Source organism: Tachysurus fulvidraco, chromosome 12, assembly GCF_022655615.1.
Source record: "Tachysurus fulvidraco isolate hzauxx_2018 chromosome 12, HZAU_PFXX_2.0, whole genome shotgun sequence".
Classification (NCBI taxonomy): Eukaryota; Metazoa; Chordata; class Actinopteri; order Siluriformes; family Bagridae; genus Tachysurus; species Tachysurus fulvidraco.
Window position 1 is genome coordinate 4,979,082 of NC_062529.1, and position 24,666 is coordinate 5,003,747.

Genomic DNA, 24,666 nt, shown 5'->3' on the forward strand with positions numbered 1-24,666 from the left:
GTAAAATGTCAGGATTAATGAAATACAGTAGCTCCTTAAGAAGAGAGTTTGGGAGTCGCATATATAGCTCTACATAGAGAGAGAGAGAGAGAGAGAGAGAGAGAGAGAGAGAGAGAGAGAGAGAGAGAGAGAGAGGGAAGAAAATTGTTAGGTATGATTGTATTTCAATTCAATTCAATTCATGTTTATTTGTATAGCGCTTTTTACAATAGACATTGTCTCAAAAATGCTTTACAGAACATAAACATAGAGCAGAAGGTAAACATAAGGAATAATAAAAGTAATAACGAATAATAAAAGAAAATTAACAGAATAAAAAATTCAAGATTATTATTAGATATATAGTTCACAATGTGTATGTATTTATCCCCCTATGAGCAAGTCTGAGGTGAAAACTCCCTTAAATCGGTATTGGAAGAAACTTTGAGAGGAACCGGACTCAAGGGGGACCCATCCTCATATGGGTGACACTGGGGTGTGATTGTAATATACAGCCAAACAAATGTTGTATTGGTGTAAGGATCATGGACAATACGTTCAATAAACGTTCAATAAACTGTTATTTTGACGTATCTCTGTCTCCGTTGTCTTCTGTCTGTGACAGAAGACAGGACCGACAAAAATTATGACTTCTCAGAACTCAGACGCCTACCAATGACTGGTCGACATACTGAGACAGGAGTTGCTACAAACACCGGGACAACCGTCGCACTCCCAGATCCCCGCGACGAACAGTGCTACCGTCGTCACGGTTCCCATGGCCAACCCCATGCCCTACTCAGATGTGGTGGAAGAATTTAAGGGATTTCTCCTCCAATGTTCATTGATCTTTGAAATGCAACCGTCTCGTTTTCCCACAGACCGCAGCAAGATTTCCTTTATCATCTCATTACTCACCGGAAAAGTCCATCTGGCACCAAGACGGATCTTTCTTATATTACATCAAAGAATTCACCGCCTACTTCCAAGAGGTATTTGGTATTCCTGCTGGAGATACAACTGTGTGTGATAAACTTTATCATATTAAACAGGGAAGATCTTCAGCGGCCGACTACTCTCTGCAGTTCCGCACACTAGCGGTAGCTAGTGGTTGGGATGAGCGAGCGCTTATTACAACTTACCGGAATGGCTTAAAACCAGAACTTCGTCTTCAATTATCAGCCTTCGATGACACTATGGGTATGGAGAATTACATCCAACAAGCCATTCAAAGGGAAAGTCGTATGATCTCATGCACCCCAAATGTTCTTCCCCAGACTCACCTGCCAGAACTGCCTCCTCCCGGGCCCGAACCATGCAGCTTGACTCCACCAGGATCTCCCTAGCAGAACGTCATCGACGGCTTACCCAAGGTCTTTGCCTGTACTGTGCGAGCAAGGGACATTCCATTGGCAACTGTCCCATTCGTCTTCCGAGGGCCTTTTGTCCCAATCTATCCGTAACAGTGTCCGCCTTGCTCGACTCGGGGTCAGCCGGGAACTTCATCTGCACCCGACTCAACATTCCGAGGGAACGGATACCCCAGAAACTAAAGGTCCACACAGTGACTGGCAAACCACTCAACTGGTCCTCCATGCACCACTGCACCGGTGAACTCACGCTGACTGTGGGGTGCCTCCATCAGGAGAAGATCAAACTTCTGGTCCTGGAGAACTCAACGGACGAGGTGATCCTGGGACGACCCTGGCTGATGCAACATCATCCGGCGTTCTCCTGGGACACTGGTGAAGTGAAGCGTTGTAGTGACCATTGTTTTCCTTGCTGCTTTCAGAAAATCCCTAAACCTTGTCGTCCTCCTAAGCCACTGAAGGTATGCAGCACCTCTATTGAAAGCCCTCAGAATAATGTGTCTGTCTATATCCCACCAGAATACGCCGCCTTCAAAGATGTTTTTGTCCAAAGAGAGCATCAAAACTTCATCCTCACCGGCCTTAAGACTGTGCCATTGATCTCCTTCCGGTGAACCAGTGCCTAAAGGGAAAATCTATTCCTTGACGATCCCCGAACAAGTACATCAGGGAAGCGCTGGCTCAAGGGTATATACGACCGTCAACTTCCCACGCTGCATCACCCTTCATCTTCATCTCCAAAAACGATGATGGGTTACGACCCTGTATTGATTATAAAGAGCTGAACCAAATTATGAAGAAATTCCGCTATCCGCTCCCCCTCGTCCCATCGGCTCTCAAACAGCTCTGAGGTGCCAAAATCTTCACCAAACTCGATCTTCGCAGCATCTACAATCTCATACGTATCCAGAAAGGAGATGAGTGGAAGACCGCTTTTGTGATCCCTACAGGCCACTGGGAATATTTGGTCATGCTGTATGGCCTGTTTAACGCTCCGTCCATCTTCCAGGACTTTATGCACGGCACATCTTTTGAGACCTGCTGAACCGGCACGTGATGATATACATTGGCGATATTCTTATCTTTTCCAGAAGCCTTGCCGAGCACCTCCTACATGTGAAGGAAGTTCTGAAATGCTGCGTCAACACTCCCTGTTCCTCAAGGCTGAAAAATGTGAGTTCCACAAATCCATGATCCAATTCCTAGGATATCAGGTCTCAGCAAAAGGTGTCAGCATGTACGAGGGGAAAATGAACACCATTAAGAACTGGCCGGCCCCGTCGACAATCAAGGACCTTCAGAAATCCTTGGGGTTTGCAAATTTCTACCGTCGTTTCATTCAAAACTTCGGCAGCATCGTAGCTCCAATTACGTCGGCATTGAGAGGTAAGCCAAAACTGCTCAAATGGACTTCAGAAATGGATAAAGCATTTAATAACAAAAAGTTTATATAAAAATAAAAACAAGTTTTCTGCGAAGCACCAGTTCTAACCCATCCAGACCCAAAGAGGTCATTCATTGTGGAAGTGGATGCATCGTTGACTGGAGTGGGAGCGGTTCTTTTGCAGCAAAAGCTTCAACTCGTCATTCATGCGCTGTCTTCTTGAACAAGTTTAACCCAGCAGAGAAGAATTACGACATCGGCAATCGGGAACTCCTGGCCATCAAGTTAGCATTGGAGGAATAGACACTGGCTTGAAGGTGCCCGGCATCCCTTCACACTTCTGACAGACCATAAGAACCTCCAGTATCTCCGGGAAGCTAAGCGGATGAACACCAGACAAGCCAGGTGGGCCCTATTCTTTGCTCGCTTTGATTTTGTTATTGCTTATCGTCCAAGACACAAGAATTTCCAAGCTGACACTTTGTCGAGGATGATTTCTCCCGAAAATGACCACACGCCTCCGGAAACCATTCTGCCGGCCAAGGTCTTCGTCTGTCCCATCAAGTGGAGCAAGGAAGACACGATCCTGAACACACCACCTGTACCACCGGGCTGGTTGTGCTATGGCAAAGACACCACGACATCTTCCCAGTGGAAAACTCCACCCGTTACCCATTCCTCATCGTCCCTGATCGCATCTGGGAGTGGACTTCGCTACGGACTTCCAGCCTCATAAGGTAACACCTGCATTTTTGTGGTAGTCGATCACTTTTCGAAGATGTTAAGACTCATACCCCTTAAAAGTTTGCCCACAGCCATGGAAAGTGCAGAGCTGTTATTTCAGCACGTATTCCGGTATTTCGGCGTGTCTGACAGAGGTTTGTTTCCAAAGTTTGGAAATCGTTTTTCAAGCTCCTAGATGTGACCGTCAGTCTCTCTTCAGGTTATCACCCGCAGTCCAACGGCCAAACTGAACGGAAGATCCAGGATCCACATCATCTGAGTTCTGATCACCGTCACCTGGCACCCGTCATTACCACCACACATAAAAGACACTCACACACACACACACACACACACACACACACACACACACACCTTGTCCGGTCTCGTATGCGCTAGCTGCTATTGCACGCTGTGTCTACTAACCTGACTCTTTATCTCTCTTTACGCAGTAGTCATCCAAGTTCATCGTCCTCCTAAGAAGCTAATCCGTGTGTGTCTGCTTCCAGTGATCCCATGTGTGTGAGGGAGCTTCGACTGCACTATTTCTCCATCGTTCACCTCATTTCACTACTTAAGTTCAATAAACTCTGTTATTTTGACATATCTCTGTCTCCCTTGTCTTCTGTCTGTGATTATATATATATATATATATATATATATATATATATATATATATATATATATATTTGTTGCTGTTGTTTAAATTATGTTTATACATAGTGGCAGCGACTGCCGCACGTAAAGGAGGAAATTGCACACTTCGCCAAGAAAATTGTGCCGGGAGAGCAAAGCAGTAGTGTTGCAGCACCACAGACATCGCCACTGACGAGTGGAGGAAAGCGCGCAGTGCCAAGGTCAGCACTGCTGATTCAGAGTTCAAGGGGAGGCGGTAAAATTCCCACCAAAAGACTGTGGCCAATCGGGAGCGCTAGGCTCAGCAGCAGAGTGGAGTTAAAGTGGAGACTATTCGGCTAAGGTTCACGGTCTGTCTGTCTATGCTATTTTTGCAGAGTCTCCATGAGGAAATTGAGTTCATTCTGGATGCCGCTGAGCTTTGTCCACGCTCCTGAAAGGAAACTAAAAAAATGCCACATACTCACCCCACCACTGCTGGCTGGACTGCTTCATCCCTTGGGCCCGAGGGTCTAACCCTGGATGTTATAAGTAGACTCCAGCCTATTTGAACTGCCACTACTGATGAAAATTATACATAATAAATTCACATTGTGTATTTTCTGTATTCATATTCCCTGACTCTGTGCTATTTTCCATGTTCAGCACTCAAATATCTTACACTGGTGGAAAATGCAGGCAGCGGACTTGGAAGGAGATCCTGAGCCTAATGTGGGGCAGGTTCTACAGCACCTACTGCAGTCCAGCCTCCATCAGCACGAGGTGACCCAGGAGCATTTGTCCCTCTCCCTGTCCCTGACCGTGATGCCCAATGCTGCCTCCCTAAGCTAACGGCGGAGGACAATTTATATGCATATATGGACACCTTTGAGCGGGCCACTGTCTGGGAGGGCTGGTCTAGATGGGACAACACCCTTGCCCATTCAGTACCTGCTGCACAGGTTAAAATCCGGGGGCATATGTGGGAACGGCCAATGCTTGTGGGCCTCATCCCTGATCTCCTAGTGCCCCTGCTCCTAGGACAGGACTGGCCCAGTTTTGTGGCAGTCATTAACGCCACCACACAGAGGCAGGAAGAGGCCCAGAAGCCAGTGTAAATGACCCGTCGAGGGACCCGGCCCCGACGGAGGAGCCTCGGGAGGGAACAGAAGGAGGATGACCGGCTGAATCACTGCTGTTGACAGGTGTTACTAGTGGAAGGGGAGAAGACAGAGACTCCCTCTCCCCCTACCGTCCGATTAATTGACAGTAAATAACGGCCTACTATATTACCACACGAAGAGGATAGGGAAGCCCTGTGACCTGAGCCCTGACACCTCTTCTCCTGCACCTGGCCCATACGCACCCACTGGTGGGGCCTCTGGGCCCAAAAAACACCCTGGAACGTCTATGCGACCGTTTCACCTGGCCAGGTATGAACACTGAAGTTCTAGCCTTCTGCCGGGCCTGCCCGCAGTGCCAACGGACAACCCTTCACAAGCCGACCCCGGCCACTCTCATCCCCCTCCCGATCATCGGTGTCACGTATGAGAGGATTGGCTTGGCATGGATCTTGTCGGGCCATTAACAAAGTTAGCTGGGTGCCACTGAGCTTTGTCCACACTCTTGGAAGGAAACTAAAAAAAGGCCACCTACTCATTCCACTGCTGCTGGCTGGACTGCTTCTTCTCTTAGGCCTTATATTTCTTAGTTATGTGCAAAACAATGTTACTATAATATGTGCAAAAATTGAATACCACTGTAGATGGAAATAGCAGTAGCAGTAACTGTGACTGCAAACTGAGTGCAACTGTGGATAATGATAGAAATGGCATTAAAACTAACAGTATGCATTGAGATGCAGCTACTTGATATAACAGCAGTAATAAGAAATGTACAATATGAGGAGGAGCAAATTCGTTCAGCTGATCTATGAGAGAGATGAAACTAGTCTATGACTTCTGGCTACCTGTCTAAGAGTCAAATTTCTGAGGGAAAGAAGTCGTCCCATAGTCTGGAGGTCCTGCATTTCACACTCCTGTATCTCCGTTCTGTGGGGTAGTAGTGTGAACATTCCATGTTGGGAATGGGTGGGGTCCTTAAGAATGGCGCAGTACTCCTTTTGACTATGCAGTGGTAAATGGTCTGCAGAGAGGGCACTGGAGACCTGATGATCTTCTCAGCAGTCTTCACCACTCTCTGCAAATGTTTGCGGTCCCTCATGGAAGTGCTGCCATACAACACTGTGATGCAGTTGGTTAAGACACTCTTAGTAACACAGCTGTAGAAGTTGTTGAGGATCTTAAATGGCATGTCAAATTCCTCAGCCTCCTCAGGTAGTACAGCTGCTATTGTGCCTTTTTAATCAGCTGGGTGGTGTTGAGTGTCCATGTAAGGTTCTCGCTGATGTGGACTCCAAGGTATTTAAAGCTGCTCACCTTTTCTACTTCAAGTTCTTGTTTGAACAGTGGATGATTTCTCCACTCCTTCCTTATATCCACGATCATCTCCCCTGTCTTGTCTGTGTTGAGGGTGAGGTTATTGCCCTCACACCATCTCAGTGATCCGTCCTATCACTGCAGTGTCGTCAGCAAACATCATTTTGTCCTTGTGAGGCACGAAGCAGTCATGCGTGAACAATGTGTAGAGGTTGGTACTGAGAACACCTCCCTGTAGCTTAACATCCTTTTGAGATGTATCTTAACAGAGACATGGGGGAAGAAAGAAAATGATAACCTATCCTTAGTAACTGAAAAAAATAGGGATGGGAGAGCGCAACATTAGGCTTAATTAGGCTTAGGCTTACCATTCATTATTCTCACTTGGTCAGAGGTGTGTCTTTAGTGACTTTTAGGATGTTGGACATAAAGGAAAGATTTTATTTTGGATACATTTGATAACTATTACCATTAAAATAAAAAAATACGCTTTTCATTTGCAACTTTTCAATTATTTTACATTTCTTTATTCATTTTCAGGCCTGTCATTGTGGAGATTCCACATTTTGGCTCAATGCGTCAAAAGGAGCGTGAGCTGATTGTACTACGCAGTGATCATGGTAATACATGGAAGGAGCATCATCATGAATGCTGTGCAGAAGATCTCATTGCTCTGCTGAATGGCATGAATGAAGGTAAATGAAATTAAGATAAATAGTGAATACAGTTTACTGAATACATTTACATACACAGGCTTGTGATAATGCTTGACTGTAAAGTGTGTATTATATGAAGGGCAAATCATAAGCAGCCACACTAATCTGTTTCTGATGTACATGTTCAGTCCTGCAATTTAGTGTGATGCCGTTATACTGTACAATTGCTTAACTAAGTTATAAGTGCAATTCACTGCTATCTTTAAACCAGCATGTAATAAATCCTGGACGCTGTTAAACACATTAATTTGTTGTCAAATTATATTGAATTATATGAATCGTAATTTATTTGTTTACTCTAACTTACTTCAGCCAACTGACTTCAATCTTAATAGATCTTAGGTGTGTGGGATCCTTTGAAATATTTGCTGCTCTGTTCCTGCACACTGCTTATTTGTTCATTAAACTTAATCCTCTGCAGGGATTTGCACGGCAGCTTACCAAACAGCATAAGGGTGTCTATGGTGTTGAAGGCAGAACTGGAATCATTCAATATCATTCTCATATTCAGTGGTGTGAAAAAGTGTTTACCCGCTTCGTGATTTTTTTTTGCACGTTTGTCACAGTTTAATGTTTCAGATCAAACAAATTGAAATATTAGTCAAAGATAACACAAACACAACAAGCAGGTTTTACATGATTTTTTTTTAAGGGAAAATAAAATCCAAACCTTCATGGCCCTCTGTGAAAAAGTGCTTGCCCCTAAATCTAATAACTTGTTGGGCCACTCTTAGCAGCAAGAACTGCAATCAAGCATTTGCGATAAATTTGCAATGAGCCTGTTACAGCGCTGTAGAGGAATTTTGATCCACTCATCTTTACAGAATTGTAAATTTTAAGCATAAACTGCCTTTTTAAGGTCATGAAAAAGCATCCTAATAGGATTTAGGCCAGGACTTTGACTAGACCACTCCAAAAAATCTTGTTTTTCTTTAGCCATTCAGAGGTGGACTTGCTGGTGTGTTTTGGATCATTGTCCTGCTGCAGAACTCAAGTTTGCTTCAGCTTGAGGTCACGAAAAGATGCCCACACATTGTCCTTCAGGATTTTTTGGTGGAAAAAAAATATCAAAATACAGAGTATTTTCCCAAAAGTCTTGGGGATCATCAAGATGTTTTTTGACCAAACTGACACGAGCCTTTATGTTCTTTTTGCTCAGCAGCAGTTTTTGTCTTGGAACTCTGCCATGCAGGCCATTTTTGCCCAGACTCTTTCTTATGGTGGATTCATGAACACTGACCTTAACTGAGGCAAGTGAGGCCTGAAGTTCTTTGGATTTTGTTGTGTGGTCTTTTGTGACATCTTGGAGGAGTCATCACTGTGCTCTTGGGGTAATTTTGGTCAGCCGGCCACTCCTGGGAAGGTTCACCACTGTTCCATGTTTTGCCATTTGTGGATAATGGCTCTAACTGGGGTTCACTGGAGTCCCAAAGCTTTAGAAATGGCTTTATAACCTTTTCCAGACTGATGGATTTCAATTACTTTCTTTCTCATTTGTTCCTGAATTTCATTGGATTTCAGGATCATGTGCAGCTTTTGAGGATGTTTTGGTCTACTTCACTTTGTCAGTCAGGTCTTATTTAAGTGATTCTTGATCGCAAACAGGTGTGGCAGTAATCTGGCCTGGGTGTGGCTAGAGAAATTGAACTCAGGTGTGATAAACCAGAGTTAAGTTGTTTTAAAAGTTGAAACTGCACTTTTGTGTTATCTTTGACTAATATTTAAATTTGTTTGATGATCTCAAACATTAAAGTGTGACAAACGTGCAAAAAATAACAAATCAGGAAGGGTGTCAAACACTTTTTCACACAACTGAGTTGATCAATGCAGATTTTCAGAATCATTCAATGGATTCCATCTGGACCAAATGCCTTCCTGATTTTTACATATTTTTTCTAAAGAAATGTAAAAATGTTAGTTTACAGATGTTCTTTTTTTAACCTTTATAATACTATTGAAATTACTATATTGTTCTCTGTGTAATTTGAATTTATATTCTACTAAATATGCCATAAGGAACATTTTTGTTAACCATTATTTTGGCAGGCCAGTTATGTAAATTTTAAATTAATATGGTCACTCTGATCTACATTCTTGACTATACTGTTCTGACTAATTCAGACTTAAATTACCTGCACATCTTGTAAATCCATTCGAAATATTCAATAAGAATTATTACAGTCTACAGATTATACAGTTGAAACCAGATATTTACAAACACTTCAGAAAAAAACACAAAAACCTTTATTTCATTACTGTCATACATTAAATCTGAGTACATTTTTCTGTTTTAAATCAATAAATATTAACATATTTTTTGCATTTGTTAAATGTCAGAATTGAGCGAGAGAGAATTTTTATGTATTTTTATTACCACTTTCATCAAAGTCAGAAGTATACATACACTTCCTTAGTATTTGGTGGAATTGCCCCGAAACTGTTTCACTTGGGCCAAACGTTTTGGGTATCCTTCCACACGCTTTCTACAATAGTTTGCTGGACTTTTGGCCCATTCCTCTTGACAGAACTGGTGTAACTGGGTCAAGTTTGTAGGCCTTCTTGCTCGCACTCGCCTTTTCAGTGCCGCCCACAAATTTTCTATGGGATTGAGATCAGGGCTTTGTGATGGCCACTCCAATACCTTGACTTTGTTGTCCTTAAGCCACTTTGTAACTAATTTGGAGGTATGCTTGGGGTCATTGTCCATTTGTAAGACCCATTTGCACCCAAGACTTCCTGGCTGATGTCTACAGATGTTGCTTTAATATATCCACATAATTTTCTTTTCTCATGATGCCATCTATTTTGTCAAGTGCACCAGTCCCTTCTGCAGCAAAGCAGCCCCACAACATTATACTACCACCCCCATACTTGACAGTTGGCTTCAAAGCTTCGCCCTTTTTCCTCCAAATATACCGTTTATCATTATGGCCGAACAGTTAAATTTTTGTTTTGTCAGACCACGGGACATGTCTCCAAAAATTAAGATTTTTTCCCCCTAGTGCAGTTGCAAACTGTAGTCTGGCTTTTTTATGGTGGTTTTTAAGCAATGGCTTCTCCTCTCAGAGTAACCTTTCAGCTCATGGTGGTACAGTATTTGTTTTACTGTGGATAATGACACTGTTTTACCAATTTCAGCCAGCATCTTCACAAGATCTTTTGCTGTTTTCCTGGGGTTGATTTGCACATTTCGCAACAAAACACATTCCTCTCTGGGACTCCTTCCTGAGTGGTATGATGGTTGTACATTCCCATGTCTTTTATACTTGTGTATTATTGTCTGAACGGATGAATGTGGGACCTTCAGGCATCTGGAGATTGCACCTAAGGATGAGCCACATTTGTGGAGGTCAAGAATTCTTTTTCTGATGTCTTGGTGGATTTCTCTTGATTTTCCCATGATGTCAAAGAAAGAGGCTCTGTGTTTAGGTGTGCCTTTATATGCATCCACAGGTGTGCCACCAATTAACTCAAATGGAATCTATTAACCTATCAGAATCTTCTTAAGCTCAGAATGGAATCATCTGGAGTTTTTTTTTTGTTTAAAGGCACGATAAACTTAGTGTATGTATACTTCTGACTTTGATGAAAGTGATAATAAAAATACATTAAAATTCTCCCTTGCTCGATTCTGACATTTAACAAATGCAAAAAATATGTTAATATTTATTGATTTAAAACAGAAAAAAGTTTACTCTGATTTAATGTATGACAGTAAAGAAATAAAAGTTTTTGTGTTTTTTTCTGAAGTGTATGTAAATATCTTATATTATACATTATAGCATTTGAATGTGTTGGTAATTTATATTTCAATTAATCTGTATCTTTTTCTAGAACTGGACAGCCCAGCTGAGCTGGAGAAAAAGCATATCTGCCGCATCATCACTAAAGACTTTCCGCAATACTTTGCAGTTGTGTCTCGTATTAAACAGGAGAACGATTACATGGGTCCCGAGGGTGGAGTGTTAACTAGTGAATCTGTTCCAATGGCGAGGGCTGCTTTTCCCCCTGGAGCACTCACAAAGAAGATTCATGTTGGTTTACAGGTACACATCCAACACTAATCATACACATGCACTATGTGGATGGCACTGTTTAACAAATTCATGATAATTGGTGGGGTAACCAACAGCAAAATAACTGTAAAATACAGTTAAAGTTGAGCAGAACAGAAGAAACAGAGCCTTTGGTTCAACTTCCAGATCACATCAGTGGGTCTTGCAGAAGACAGTCCCCTAAGGCAACTTGGGCACAACTGCTCCAGTGTCAAAAGTTATTATTGTGTGTTGCTCTTTCCCATCCTTTTTTACAGTTCGCATTTCCAAACAGTAGTTCATAATTATTCGCTGTCCCAAATTATTAGCGTTGTGTTTTAATTGCCATTTGTGATGCTAGTAATGGCCTTAGAATCCAAATCAAAATGATGACCAATGTGGTTGCCTGTTTTGGCTTTCACACATTCCCCAAAAGCAAAAGTGCCTTCCGACACTTGCTACTAACAATTCAAATGACCCCTATCCAAACACCTATTGTAACCCCTTAAAAAAAACATATGCGGTGATAATCATATTTTAAAAATGCAACCCCAAAGCATGCAACTGTTAAGACAAGTTATTATAAGTGACACGTTCTGAGTGCAACTATTTATTTAAATACAGTGAACAGGGCAAGGTACTACCATGGACAATCAACTGTCCTTTTTCTAGCATGTCGCTAGTGTGAAACGCTAATGTTGCTTTCTACAACATCAGAGGGATTTGGCTATTTTTGTTAACACATGCTGCCCAGTAACTTGTTCAGTCTCTTGCTATTTTAAGACTGGACTAGTGCAACTCTGCTGGCAGGTCTACGTATGCAATTCATCCTCTGTAAATTATCCAAAATGTATTTGCACTTGACTTGTTTTCAACCTGCTTAAGTTCTCATATACCACCCCACTGCTGCACTCCATCCACTGGCTTCTGGAAGCTACACGCATTAGATTCAAAATACTGATGCTTGAATACAAAGCCAAAGATGGACCAGCTCCCTCTTACCTCAAAGCTCTTATCACTCCTTGCACTGCTCCTCTAGATCTAGCAGAACTGCATGTCTGGTCCCACCACCTCTCAGGGTAAGAGGTAGGTACAGTATACAGCAAGACTCTTTTCTGTTCTGGCACCGAGGTGGTGGAATGAACTTGCACTAGATGTGCTGTTTTGCTTTATTTTCAGGTGGAACAATCTGCCTCTTTTTTGTCTTTCCAAACACTGACTCATTAAGGCATCATATCACAGGGGACAATAAGAGAGAGTGTTTGCATCAATATTCAGCTTGCCGGTACCTTATTTCGAAGTGGAAGTCTGCAAGCTCATATACCCTACAATGACCCACTTTATTCAGTTTAACGGTACTCATCACGTGTAAAATTTACAGTCGTATGCAAAAGTTTCTGAACACCTGACAATTTCCATTAATTTCATTTATAAATATTTGGGTGTTTGGACCAGCAATTTCATTTTGCTCTATCAAATAACTGAAGGACACAGTAATATTTCAGTAGTGAAATGAGGTTTAATGGATTCAAAACCAAATTAGACAGGTGCATATATTATTGAACAATCTTTGTTTTCAGGTTATTTGAGAGTTGTTTTGAGGCCTCCATGTTGCTACTCTTCAGAGGAGAATCAAAGAGAACAACAACTTGCAATTGGCCACTTTAAATACCTTTTCTCATAATTGTATGCAACTGTCTATGAAGTTCTATGCTTAATGAGCTCACCAAACCAATTGTGTGTTCCAATTAATCAGTGCTAAGTAGTTACAGCTATTCAAATCAACAAAATGTCAAGGGTGCCCAAATTTATGCACCTGTCTAATTTCGTTTTGATGCATATTGCTGTTAATGCAATAAACCCAATTTCACTACTGAAATATTACTGTGTCCTTCATTTATTTTATATATCAAAATGAAATTGCTGATCCAAACACCCAAATATTTATAAATGAAAATCATGGAAATTATCAGGGGTTCCTAAACTTTTGCATACGACTGTATGTTTCTTAAGGTTGCTGTCAGTATAGACAATGAAATGTGGGACATAGTAAAGATAGATAAATTTGTCACATACTATACACTTCATGCAAATATCAGCAGAAATGACCAATTCCACAGAGTTTTTGGCCTTGAAATATGAAGGGACAGTCAAAGTTTGGATAGATTAATACAGGTGAATTTGTCAGAATGTCAACAAGGTGCTCCAGAGTTTGATGCTCACGAATCAATCTTGCCATCATACATGAAGGGAGCAGAGGCCCACTTTGTCTTCTTTTTTTTTGAGGGCTTAGATGGTGGTACCCCTTCTTTTACCTGAAGCAGCTCAAATTGCTGTCTCAGTTTTTTATTGCAGAGTTTTTTCTTTGAAACATGTGTCCATTTATGAAGAATAATCCACATTTTTCTGACCTCATTTTAACACCATGGTGCTGCAGGGATTTGTAGTACGTGGCATACCACTTTAACATGCCCCTCAAGAAACTTCAAGAAGCAGAGGACATCATCAAGGTAATTTATACTGCAAACATCCCTAAGCATGTTGAGCATTTCCTCCATGGTCCTCCATGCTGGTGAGATTGATAACCCAAAGGTAATCTTAACCCTCCCTCAGCAATCACAACCTGGTGATAGGCTTTTAATGTTGAGTAAGTGGTAGTTGCACAGGCACAGTGATCCACTTTTTTTCTTATGCACACAGTAGTTTCTGAGTATGAGAACTGGGATTTTACATTTCATCCTTTCACTAGTAGTTCCTGCCTATAGTCTTTTACTTCCCTGTATAGTGGCTTTGGTACTGATGTATAAGCCTTTTAAACAGGTATTTTGTATTTGAGCCTGATTGACATCTGAAGGGAGGAACCAAATATCATTGATGTACTGGGATGAAATGAATGAGTTCAACAAGTGGATGATTGAGGTTGGATGTGGGGATTTTAGCTGAGGTTAGTTTAGTAACCTCAATTAAAACAAACCCTAGATGGCTGGCTCTCCCATTCATTCTACTTTCTAATGTTTGCTCCCTGGCCAATATCCTGGACTACATTTGACTTGGACGCACTACAATGCAAGAGTTTAGAAACTGCTGCGTCTTTGTTTTCACAGAGACGTGGGTCAGCGACAAAGTTCCGGACGCCGAAATTCACCTCAGTATGTGGACTTTGCAACTACAGGGGAAAACACGCTGGATCTTTATTTACACAAACTTTCCTGACACGTATCGTGTGGAGCCCCGCCCCCACCTCGGCTACTCAGACAACATCTCTGTTATGCTAATTCCAGCATACAGACCACTCATCAGACACTCTAAACTGGCCCTGAAGCATGTGAAATCCTGGCCACCTCTGCTTTTCAGGACAGCTTTGAGTGCACTGACAGGAAGATCTTCAGGGAACCATCGGTAACTCTTGGAGGAGTACACCAGAGAACAGCTACATCGGCAAGTGCATTGACGACGTGACCATGCTAAAGTGCATGCACTGCTGAAGACTAGAGACCTAGACTTTAGAACAGTGGACAGGGTGGCCCTAAGAACAGCAAGGGCCAAACTGTTCCAAGCCATCAGAGAGGCAAAGCGTGCACATGCACAGACAATCCACAGCCACTTCCAGGACAGTGGAGACACCCGGTGCATGTGGCAGGGTATACAGGTCATCACAAAATACAAGACAGCTTTACCTGACTGTAATAGTGATGCCTCCCTCTCAGATACGCTGAATGACTTCTATGCTCAGTTTGAGGTGCAGATCAATGCAGCGTCTTTGCAGATAAGACCAAATAGAAGCAACCTCCCCCCAACGGGGAACAGAACTATGCAGAGTTAACCCATGGAAGCTTGCTGGACCAGACAACATTCCTGGCAGGGTTCTTAGGGAACAACTAGCAGATGTCTTCATTGATTCATCTTCAACATTTCCCTGAGCAGCGCTATTGTTCATATGTGCCTCAAGACAACCACCATCGTCTCCGCCCCAAAGAAGTCTACAGTGTCCTGCCTCAATACTATTGTCCCATCGCACTCACACCCATTGTAATGAAGTGCTTCGAGAAGCTCATCATGAGGCACATCAAGACCCATTTACCACCCTCACTGGACCCCCTACAGTTTGTGTATCGTCCAAACTGCTTCACGGACGGTGCCATTGCCACAGCCCTCCACTTAGCCCTCACCCACCTGGACAATAAAGACACTTATGTACGAATGCTGTTCATAGATTTTAATTCAGCATTCAACACAATCATCCCTCGGTATCTGATTGAGAAGCTCATCCTACACATTTCAGTTGTCTGCTGTTTGCACAATACATTACACTACCTCATCTAGCTGCTGCTATAATACTAATGTGTTCATTCCAATATTTCTGTACACGCAAAATTTATTGAACATAGAGTACTGATTGGTGCTGTTTCTGTGTATTGTCTTTTGTGTATTGTCTTATTCTCTTGTCTTGCATATTTTTTGTTTGCACTGTCTTTTTTCCTGCACTGTTTTTTTTTGTCTCTTGATTGCACTGTTTGCACCAGGTTGCATACGTAGATGCACTTTAGGCTAGGACCACTTACTTAATTCCTTACTTCTGTCTTTGTTTTATGTAGCACCATGGTCCTGGAGAAATGTTGTCTCATTTCATTGTGTACTGAAACAGCTATATATGGTTGAAAAAGATTAGCTAAACAGAAAGATAGAGATAGGATAGGATGTGCAAAAGATAAGGGTGATATAGGATAGAGAAATGTGCTAACAGGTGAGGAAAGTGTGCAGAAAAGATTAAAGAAGTATTGTGAGGATCTGATGAATGATAAAAATGAGAGGGAAAGAAGAGGTGAATATTGTAGAAATAGCAAAGATTAGAAAGGATTAGGTGAGGAAGGCTCTAAGTGGAATCAAGAGTGGAAAGGCTATTGGTCCAGTTGACACCTGTGAAGGTGTGGAAGAGTCTAGGAAAGACAGCAGTGAAGTTTCTATCTAGATTGTTCAACAGGAATTTAGAGAGTGAGAAGATTCCAAAGAATGGGAATTTAGAAGTGTTCTTGTGCAGATCTTTAAGAACATGGGCAGTGTGCAGAGTTGTAGCAACTACAGAGGTATAAAATTGATGAGCCACACAATGAAGCTATGGGAAAGAGTAGCGGAAGCTAGCCTAAGAAAGAAAGTGGATATTTGTGAGCAGCAGTATGACTTTATGCCCAGAAAGTCCACTATTTAGGCAATTTTTGCTCTGAGAACGTCAATGGAGAAGTACAGAGATGGTCGGAAGGAGCGTAGGATAGGGTGCCGAGAGGAGCTATAGTACTGTATGAGGATATCAGGAGTGGCAGAGAAGTATGTCAGAGTAGTTCAGGATATGTATGAGAGGAGTATGACAGCAGTAAGATGTGTTGTAAATCAGACAGAGAAGTTCAAGGAGGAGGTGGGGCTATATATAAAAGCTTTAAGTCTGTTCTTGTTTGCTTTGGTGATGGACAGGTTGACAGATTAAGTCACACAGAAATCTTCTGACAGTGGAGGAACACTTGTAAAGGTTGATGTCTGCTCTGGAAAGAAGAGGAATTAGAGTCAGTTGTAATAAGACAGAATACATGTGTATGACCGAGAGGAAGGGAAGCAGAACAGTGAGGTTACAGGGGGCTGAGGTCAAAAAGGTGCAGGAGTTAAAATATATGGTGTCAACTGTCCAGTGCGAAGGGGAGTGTGGAAATGAGGTGAAGAGTCGAGTGCTGGTGGGTGGATAAAAGTGTTAGGAGTGTTGTGTTAAAGAAAAGAGTTAAAAAAAAAAAAAGGAAAGGTGTATACAACAGTAGTGATACCAGCTATACTGTATGGGATAGAGACTGTAGCAGTGAATAAAAGACATTATGCAGTGAGGATGAGAATTTTGAGGTTCTCTTTAGGAGTGACGAGGATGAGGTTGAGGTTGAGGTTTTTAGGGACAAGGTCAGTGAGGCTAGACTGAGATGGTTTGGACATGTGCAGAGGAGGGAAAGTGGTTATATTGGTAGCATTATGTTGGAGATGGAGCTGCCAGAAAGAGGAAAGCCAAAGATGGGATTTGTTAAAAGAGGATATGATGTAGAGATGCAAGAGTACAATAGAGGATACAGAGGATAGAGTTAGGTGGAAACAGATGTGGTGACCCCTAATGGGAAAAGCCCAAAGTAGAAGAAGTTTAAAAAAGCTGAGGTGGTTATGTGGCATTGCACGTGTTGTTTTCCAGCTGGACTGCTAACATCATCCCTGCATATTCTAACTGTGGTCATACTGTAGCTTGACTTTTTGAATTTGAATAAAATGGCTTCAGCTTTCTCCTCCCCCACTCTGCATGGGCTGAATGGAGAGCTGTAAAAAGAAGACCATTGACTATATCTTCTACACAAGTGAATGACTCCTGACTATTATTCATCTGCTGGAGGACATTAGCTTCAGTAGAGGTGGAGGTAGGGGGAGCTGACTGACCAAAAAGCTGACATGCATGGTAAGTTTGGGATTGTCACATTTTTGGCCCCAGCTACTCATCATATGCAGTGGACTGTCTGTTTGTAACACATGAATCAAGGGCTTCGCTTTCATCAAGAGTGCTTGCAGTGGTCAAAGTGTTTGGGAATTAATGTCTCTTTCCAAGATCTGTGTCATACTTGTGAACCAGAATCAAATAGGACTGTCTACTGAAGCAGTTTAGCAGGCTCTTTCTACCAATCAATGGCACTGTGCGAGCTGTACTTTTAGAGCACTTTTTGAGAATGGGCATGTCCAACTCTGGGACTGGGATAATGAAACAGCCTCTGGTTCTTTCCTTGCTGCTTGTTGTATAGCCAATTTTTTATCCCACTTGGAGGTTGTCCGGTTGTCCGGTGTACTCTTTCCACCTCAACAGTATGTTCAAATGTAGTTTTCTGGTAGGAGACCTGACTATGTTTATGATAATGTTCATTTTTGCCACTGAACATCTTCAGAACTTGGCTAAGAATTTACTCATCAGTGAATTAGCATTTTGAAAGGAATGTCCTCAGCTGCTGTCTAATGTGTGTCTTTTGAGTCTAAGTCCTGATAGATTGTATCTAGAAAAACTCCTGATTGGTTTTGTGGTCACAGCAAATGTCTGTGCTTGCTGGCTTCAGCTGAAAGATGATTTTCTGTTTGTGTGCAGTCATGCAGTACAGGAACTGATGAGGGCATTCTTGGTCATTTTGCTTTGCAGACATTTGTTCCTGGAACAGTTCTGTGCTTGCCCTATCACCAAGATGAGACATGAGGAAGCCCTCAATTTTACTATCAGTAACTATCTTCAGTAAAACCTGGATCACCTGATTCTCTGTGAAACCCTTCCTGACTCCCACACCAATTTGTTTGCATATACAATGAGGGTACATAGAGATACCCCCATCTGGCTGGGTATTGGCTGTCACCTTCATGATCTGTTCTTTCCACCCCACAGCTGAGTGGACTGTTTTTGTTCACTGCCCGTGGTGCTGGAGCAACACTGTCCCTTCAGCACCTGGGCAAATGGTAGGTGAGAAGTGATGTTTTTTAACAGTGGTGGTGTGGGCTCCACTTTCACACTTCATAAATATGATAAAAACTTAGCAGTATTTAACCATATAATTTTACAGATCTAAATATCTAACTTCAAATTATATTGAATTTTCTTATTTATCACAGAACTGACTTTCTCAAACAGCATTTTTTTAATCATATGATAGCTTGACTGTGAAGCTTGTTTGGGTTGATAGGGATTCAAATAGTTATTATGTGACGTTTGCTGGCAATTATTTACACCGTAACTTATTTAGGGGTTCACAAGAGTAAAATTGAATACTTATTTTAAAAAATATCTAAATTTAGTATGTACTTCAATTTGTATGAATTTGTGCCAATGTCAAACTGTAGCAACTCACAGCTAAGAAAGCAAAATACAGACAGAGTAGAGGCAAGGCTAGTGGAAAACAATGCTTTTTTTTGTTGTTGAAGTCAGGCCGTGTGCTCACTCACAATTCAGCAATGGTGCTGAATTGGCAAGGTTCAATTCAATTCAATTTATTTGTATAGCGCTTTTTACAATAGCCATTGTCTCAAAGCAGCTTTACAGAACATAAACATAGAGCAGAAGGTAAACAAGGAAAAGGAATAATAAAAGAAATAAGGAATAATAAAAGAAAAAGAATTAACAGAATAAAAATTCAAGATTATTATTAGATATACAGTATATAGTTCACAATCTGTATGTATTTATCCCCCTATGAACAAGTCCCCCTAAGGTGACTCAGGCAGCAGTGGCAAGGAAAAACTCCCTTAAATTGGTAAAGGAAGAAACCTTGAGAAGAACCAGACTCAAGGGGGACCCATCCTCATATGGGTGACCCTGGGGGTGTGATTGTAATATAGAGTCAAACAAATGTTGTATTGGTGTAAGGATCATGGACTTCAGATCTCCTTAGTATCACAGAGTCTAACTGAAGATGTCTCAGGATTCTTAGAGTCGGCCTCGGCTCAGTGGACGTCCAAAGGCTTCGTCCCACAGAGGACGTTGGGAGCTGGTACAATGTCTGGATGCCTCGGGATGGGTACAAAGAGAGAAGCAGTGGAGAGGGATTAACATATCTGCTGTTCATAAAAATGTGCAGGTCTGATGTACTGGTGCATGATATTATAGGATGTATATGTACGCCTGACTAAAGAGATGAGTTTTTGATCTACATTTAAACTGGGAAAGTGTGTCTGAGCCCCGAACACTATCAGGAAGACTATTCCAAAGTTTGGGAGCTAAATAAGAAAATGCTCTACCACCTTTAGACTTGGATATTCTGGGAACTACCAGAAGTCCTGAGTTTTGTGATCTCAGAGAGCATGAAGGATTGTAACGTGTTAGAATACTAGCTAGATACATGGGAGCTAAACCATTAAGAGCCTTGTACGTGAGTAACAGCAGTTTGTAATCAATCCTTAAAAGACTTAAAAGACAAAACTTAACAGGTAGCCAGTGTAGAGATGATAAAATCATATGGGATAGAGATGGGGTCATATGGTCATACTTTCTTGTCCTAGTGAGAACTCTGGCAGCTGCATTTTGGACTAACTGTAACCTATTTATTAAAGATGCAGGACAACCACCTAGTAATGCATTACAATAGTCCAGTCTAGAGGTCATGAATGCATAAACTAGCTTCTCAGCATCAGAGACAGGCAGGATGTTTCTCAGCTTGGCAATATTTCTAAGGTGGAAGAAGGCTGTTTTGGTAGTATGGGTGATATAATTTTCAAAAGACAAGTTGCTGTCTAATATAACACCCAGGTCTTTCACTGTCGAGGTACTAGTAACAGTACATCCCTCTAAATGGAAGTTAAGTTGTGAGAGTTTCTGTGCACTGGTTTTTGGACCTATAATTAGTATTTCTGTCTTATCTGAGTTTAACAACAGAAAATTACAGCTCATCCAGTCTTTTATCTCTCTAAGGCATTGAGTTAATTTGGACACTGTGGCTATTTCATCTGGTTTTGATGAGATATATAACTGTGTGTCATCAGCATAACAATGGAAACTAATCCCATGTCTTCTAATAATGTTCCCTAATGGAAGCATGTATATCGAGAAAAGCAGAGGTCCTAGAATTGAACCTTGAGGGACTCCATAATTAACTGGCAATAAACTGAAGGATTCACCATTTAATTCTACAAAATGGTATCGATCAGACAGGTAGGATCTAAACCAACTTAAAGCCTGTCCATGAACACCTGTGTAACTTTAACACGTGCTGTTTCTGTGCTGTGGTGGGGCCTGAAACCTGACTGAATCTCTTCAAGAATGTTGCACTCCTGTAAGAAGGAGCTCAGTTGAACAGACACAACCTTTTCAAGTATTTTAGACATAAACGGAAGGTGTAAGATAGGTCTGTAATTTGATAGTTCATTTGGATCTAAGTTAGGTTTTTTTGATGAGTGGCCTAATAACTGCCAACTTGAAAGACTTCGGGACATAACCTAAAGATAACGAGGAGTTAATGATATTAAGAAGAGGCTCAACAGCTTTATGTAACACTTCTTTCAGTAGCTTAGTTGGGATGGGGTCTAGTGAACATGTTGATTTAGCTGTAGTAATAAGTTTATCTAACTCTTCCTGTCCTGTACTTGTAAAGCTCTGTAAAGCCTTAGGTGAGATTGTGTCACTAGTTGCTCTCATATGTTGAGCGTCACCTATTTTATTCCTGATACTTTCGATTTTATCAGTGAAGAATCTCATAAAATCCTCACTACTGAACTGTGATGGAATAGTGTGTTCAGATTTCTGTTATTTTTTTTGTTAAACTAGCCACTGTGCTAAATAAAAACCTGGGCTTGTTCTGGTTATTTTCTATGAGTTTGCTCAGGTGCTCAGCCCTAGCAGCTTTTAGAGTCTGTCTGTAGCTGGACATACTGTCCTTTTACGCAATTCTAAAAACCTCTAATTTAGTTTTTCTCCATTTCCGTTCAAAGTTATGGGTCTCCCTCTTGAGGGTATGAGTATAACTATTATACCACGGTGCAAGTGTTTTATCTCTAACCTTCTGTAATCTGACTGGGGCAACAGTGTCTAATGTGCTAGTGAATATAGCGTCTATGCTGTTAGTCATTACATCTAGATCGTTTGTGTTTAAGGGTACAGTAAGAAGTCCCGACAGATCAGGCAGGTTATTTGTGAATCTGTCTTTAGTGGTCGGAATAATAGTTCTACCGAGTCGATAACTTAGAGAGACATAGTTTGTCTGTTCTACGGGTAGTGTGTCATCACTTTGAGGTATGATGTCTATATCAGTGACATCTATTCTGTGTGATATTATTAAATCTAGTGTGTGATTATGTCAATGAGTTGCTCTAGTGATGTTTTGTTTAAGCCCAAGTGAGTTTAGTAAGTCCATAAATATGAGTCCTAAAGTGTTTGTGTCGTCAACATGAATGTTAAAATCTCCTACAAATAATGCTTTGTCAAAGTTAACCAATAGGGCTGAGAGAAAATCTGTGAATTCTCTAAGAAACACTGTGTAGGGCCCTGGGGGTATGTACATGGTCGCTAGAGCAAGAGACATCAGGGATTTTTTCGAGTGCATGTGCGATAGTGTAACGTTAAGGACAAGCACTTCAAAAGAATTGAATCTATGCTGTGTTCTCTGGGTAACAGTAAGGAAATGACTAAAGATAGTGGCGACACCACCTCGTGCTTATAGATATATCCTGATGGTGTAGACTCCTTTAGACTGATGTATTCATTTGGTTTAATCCAAGTTTTGGTAAGGCAGATTGCAGTAAGGCTATTTTCTGAGATGATTTCATTCACAATAAGTGCTTTGGGTGCAAGTGATCTAATGTTCAGAAGCCAAAACCTTAAGAACTGTTTTTGTTTGTTTCTTTAGCATTTTTCTGGTCTAATTACAGTAAGATTATTTCGAGAACTTCTCACGTATTTACTTTTTGAGCTCACTGCTCGGGGAACAGACACAGTTTCTATTGGGTGAGCTATGTGTGTATTTTTGTGTCAATGTTCTGAGGTGAAGAATGGCTATTGAAATTTAAATTTAAAGAGTAGTTTACCAGTCAGAAGGTGTTCAGTGCCCTGGAGATGTGGCCCGAGAGGATCTCCGCTCCAACTCTGCTGGTGTGCAGGCCGTCAGCACGGAATAGCCTAGGACGTTCCCAGAAAACATTCCAATTATCAATAAAGAGTGACACCCTGACTGTAACCATTCATTTAAAGCGAAAAGTCTACTGAACCTTTCAGTTCCTCGCTGGTACATTGGAAGTGGTCCAGACACGATGATCCTCGCCGTGGGCGCTGTGCTGCGAACCGTCTCCACCAAGTCCCTCTTCAGGATCTCAGACTGCTTCAGGCTGGTGTCGTTCGGTGCTCCACCAGGGTGTTGAAGTCCCTCTTCAGGATCTCAGACTGCCTCAGGCTGGTGTCGTTCAGCTCTGGTGTTTCTGCTAATGACTCTAGGTACCTGTGCCGAGACATCAAGAACATGAGCACCAGGTAAGCAGTGAGTGCGAGCCTTACCTTCAGCCATCGGACAATGGAGTCTCCGATGGGGGGCGAAGCGGTTCCGGTTCCAAGTCTGCTCCAAATAGTGGTCATTCCAGGCTTGCCTCCTGGTTCTCCACTCAGGGGGATTTGGTACCTCCACAAGGCTAGGACAGGGCCTAGAAGATTCCTTGATGAAAAGTATGATAAAAGCATTTTGCTGGCGACTTCAAAGATGGTGCTGGTGAGATCAGCTGCCGTCACAACTGCTCCTATCACTCTTTGTTTGTTTTTGTACTTTTTTTTGCATTTTTACTAGCCCAGACAGCTGATCTATGTTTATTTTTCTGATCTATGATTACTTTTCTTTTTACTTATCCTTATTGCACCTACATTTTTTTTTATTTGCATTTACTTCTCACTGTAAGGAAGTCAGAAAACGCATTTCACTACATGTCATACCATGTATATTCATGTGTGTGATAAATAAAATTTTTTATTGATTTTTGACTTTCTTTTCAATAGCCTGTTTGTGGGCCTCTTGGACTTATATATATTATTTAACATACTAAACAATACCATAATATCAGTATATTGTAGCCCTGAATTAAACAGTAATGTACACATGCAAATGAATACTAAAATTCTATAAAGTAGCAAACATACTTATTCATTTTCTTTGCTCCACAGGCTCAGCCAGTTCCAGAGGAAATTGTGTGCAGTGTCATTGGTAATAAAGCCTCTTTCAGCCCCATTGTAACTGTAGAACCCCGGAGGAGGAAGTTTCATAAACCCATCACCATGACAATTCCTGTCCCACCCAGTGCCAAGGACTACACAGGATTTAAAGGAGACCCTGTTCCCTGCTTGAGACTGCTCTGCAGCATCACAGGTACCTAGAGAGAGAATATGCAGTTAGTACTGAGTGTCTATAAAGTTAGTACCTTTTAAAAATGAATGAGATTTAAAATTCATTAAAAAATGTTTTGAAATATTTTTTAAGAGCCCGAGAGACAAATTGAGACACTGTATGAAACATTTGAAATAGGAATGTAGTGTATTGACAGGCTTGACGGATTATTGCAAAAGCCTGTGGTATATGAGATAACTGCAGCATAGCAGCATATGCATTCAAACCCCCAAATTTCCACATTTTCTATTGTTACCATTTGGGTCTGAATTGAAATATAATTAATAATATGTAAGCATTTACAGCCACTGATCTTAGACCCTTGACTGTTCTTTTGCAGTCAGTTCCCATCAGAGATCATGTGAAGTCAACTTGTGTATAATTATTATGTCATGTTAAAAAGAGAGACATCTTATGTTAGAGAATGGTGGTAAGAGACGCTGGTTTGGAATTGTCATAGGTGTATGGAATATGCCCATACATGGTTGACTGACAGACACACACACATATAGAA

At 41.5% G+C, this 24,666-nt stretch overlaps 1 protein-coding gene across 4 annotated transcripts in view; it reads left to right on the plus strand.

Moving 5' to 3' along the window:
- Positions 1-24,666, plus strand: part of LOC113651265 (ankyrin-3-like) — a 156,833-nt gene that overhangs the window by 57,986 nt on the left and 74,181 nt on the right. For 3 of the 4 annotated variants that reach the window (XM_047821245.1, XM_047821244.1, XM_047821247.1), the window contains 3 exons: positions 7,050-7,204; positions 11,060-11,271; positions 23,933-24,134. In XM_047821245.1, the coding sequence (XP_047677201.1) occupies positions 7,050-7,204; positions 11,060-11,271; positions 23,933-24,134 (569 nt within the window). Of the gene's footprint in view, positions 1-7,049; positions 7,205-11,059; positions 11,272-23,177; positions 23,487-23,932; positions 24,135-24,666 lie in introns of those variants that run through there. The other variant, XM_047821246.1, reaches the window with a different exon arrangement.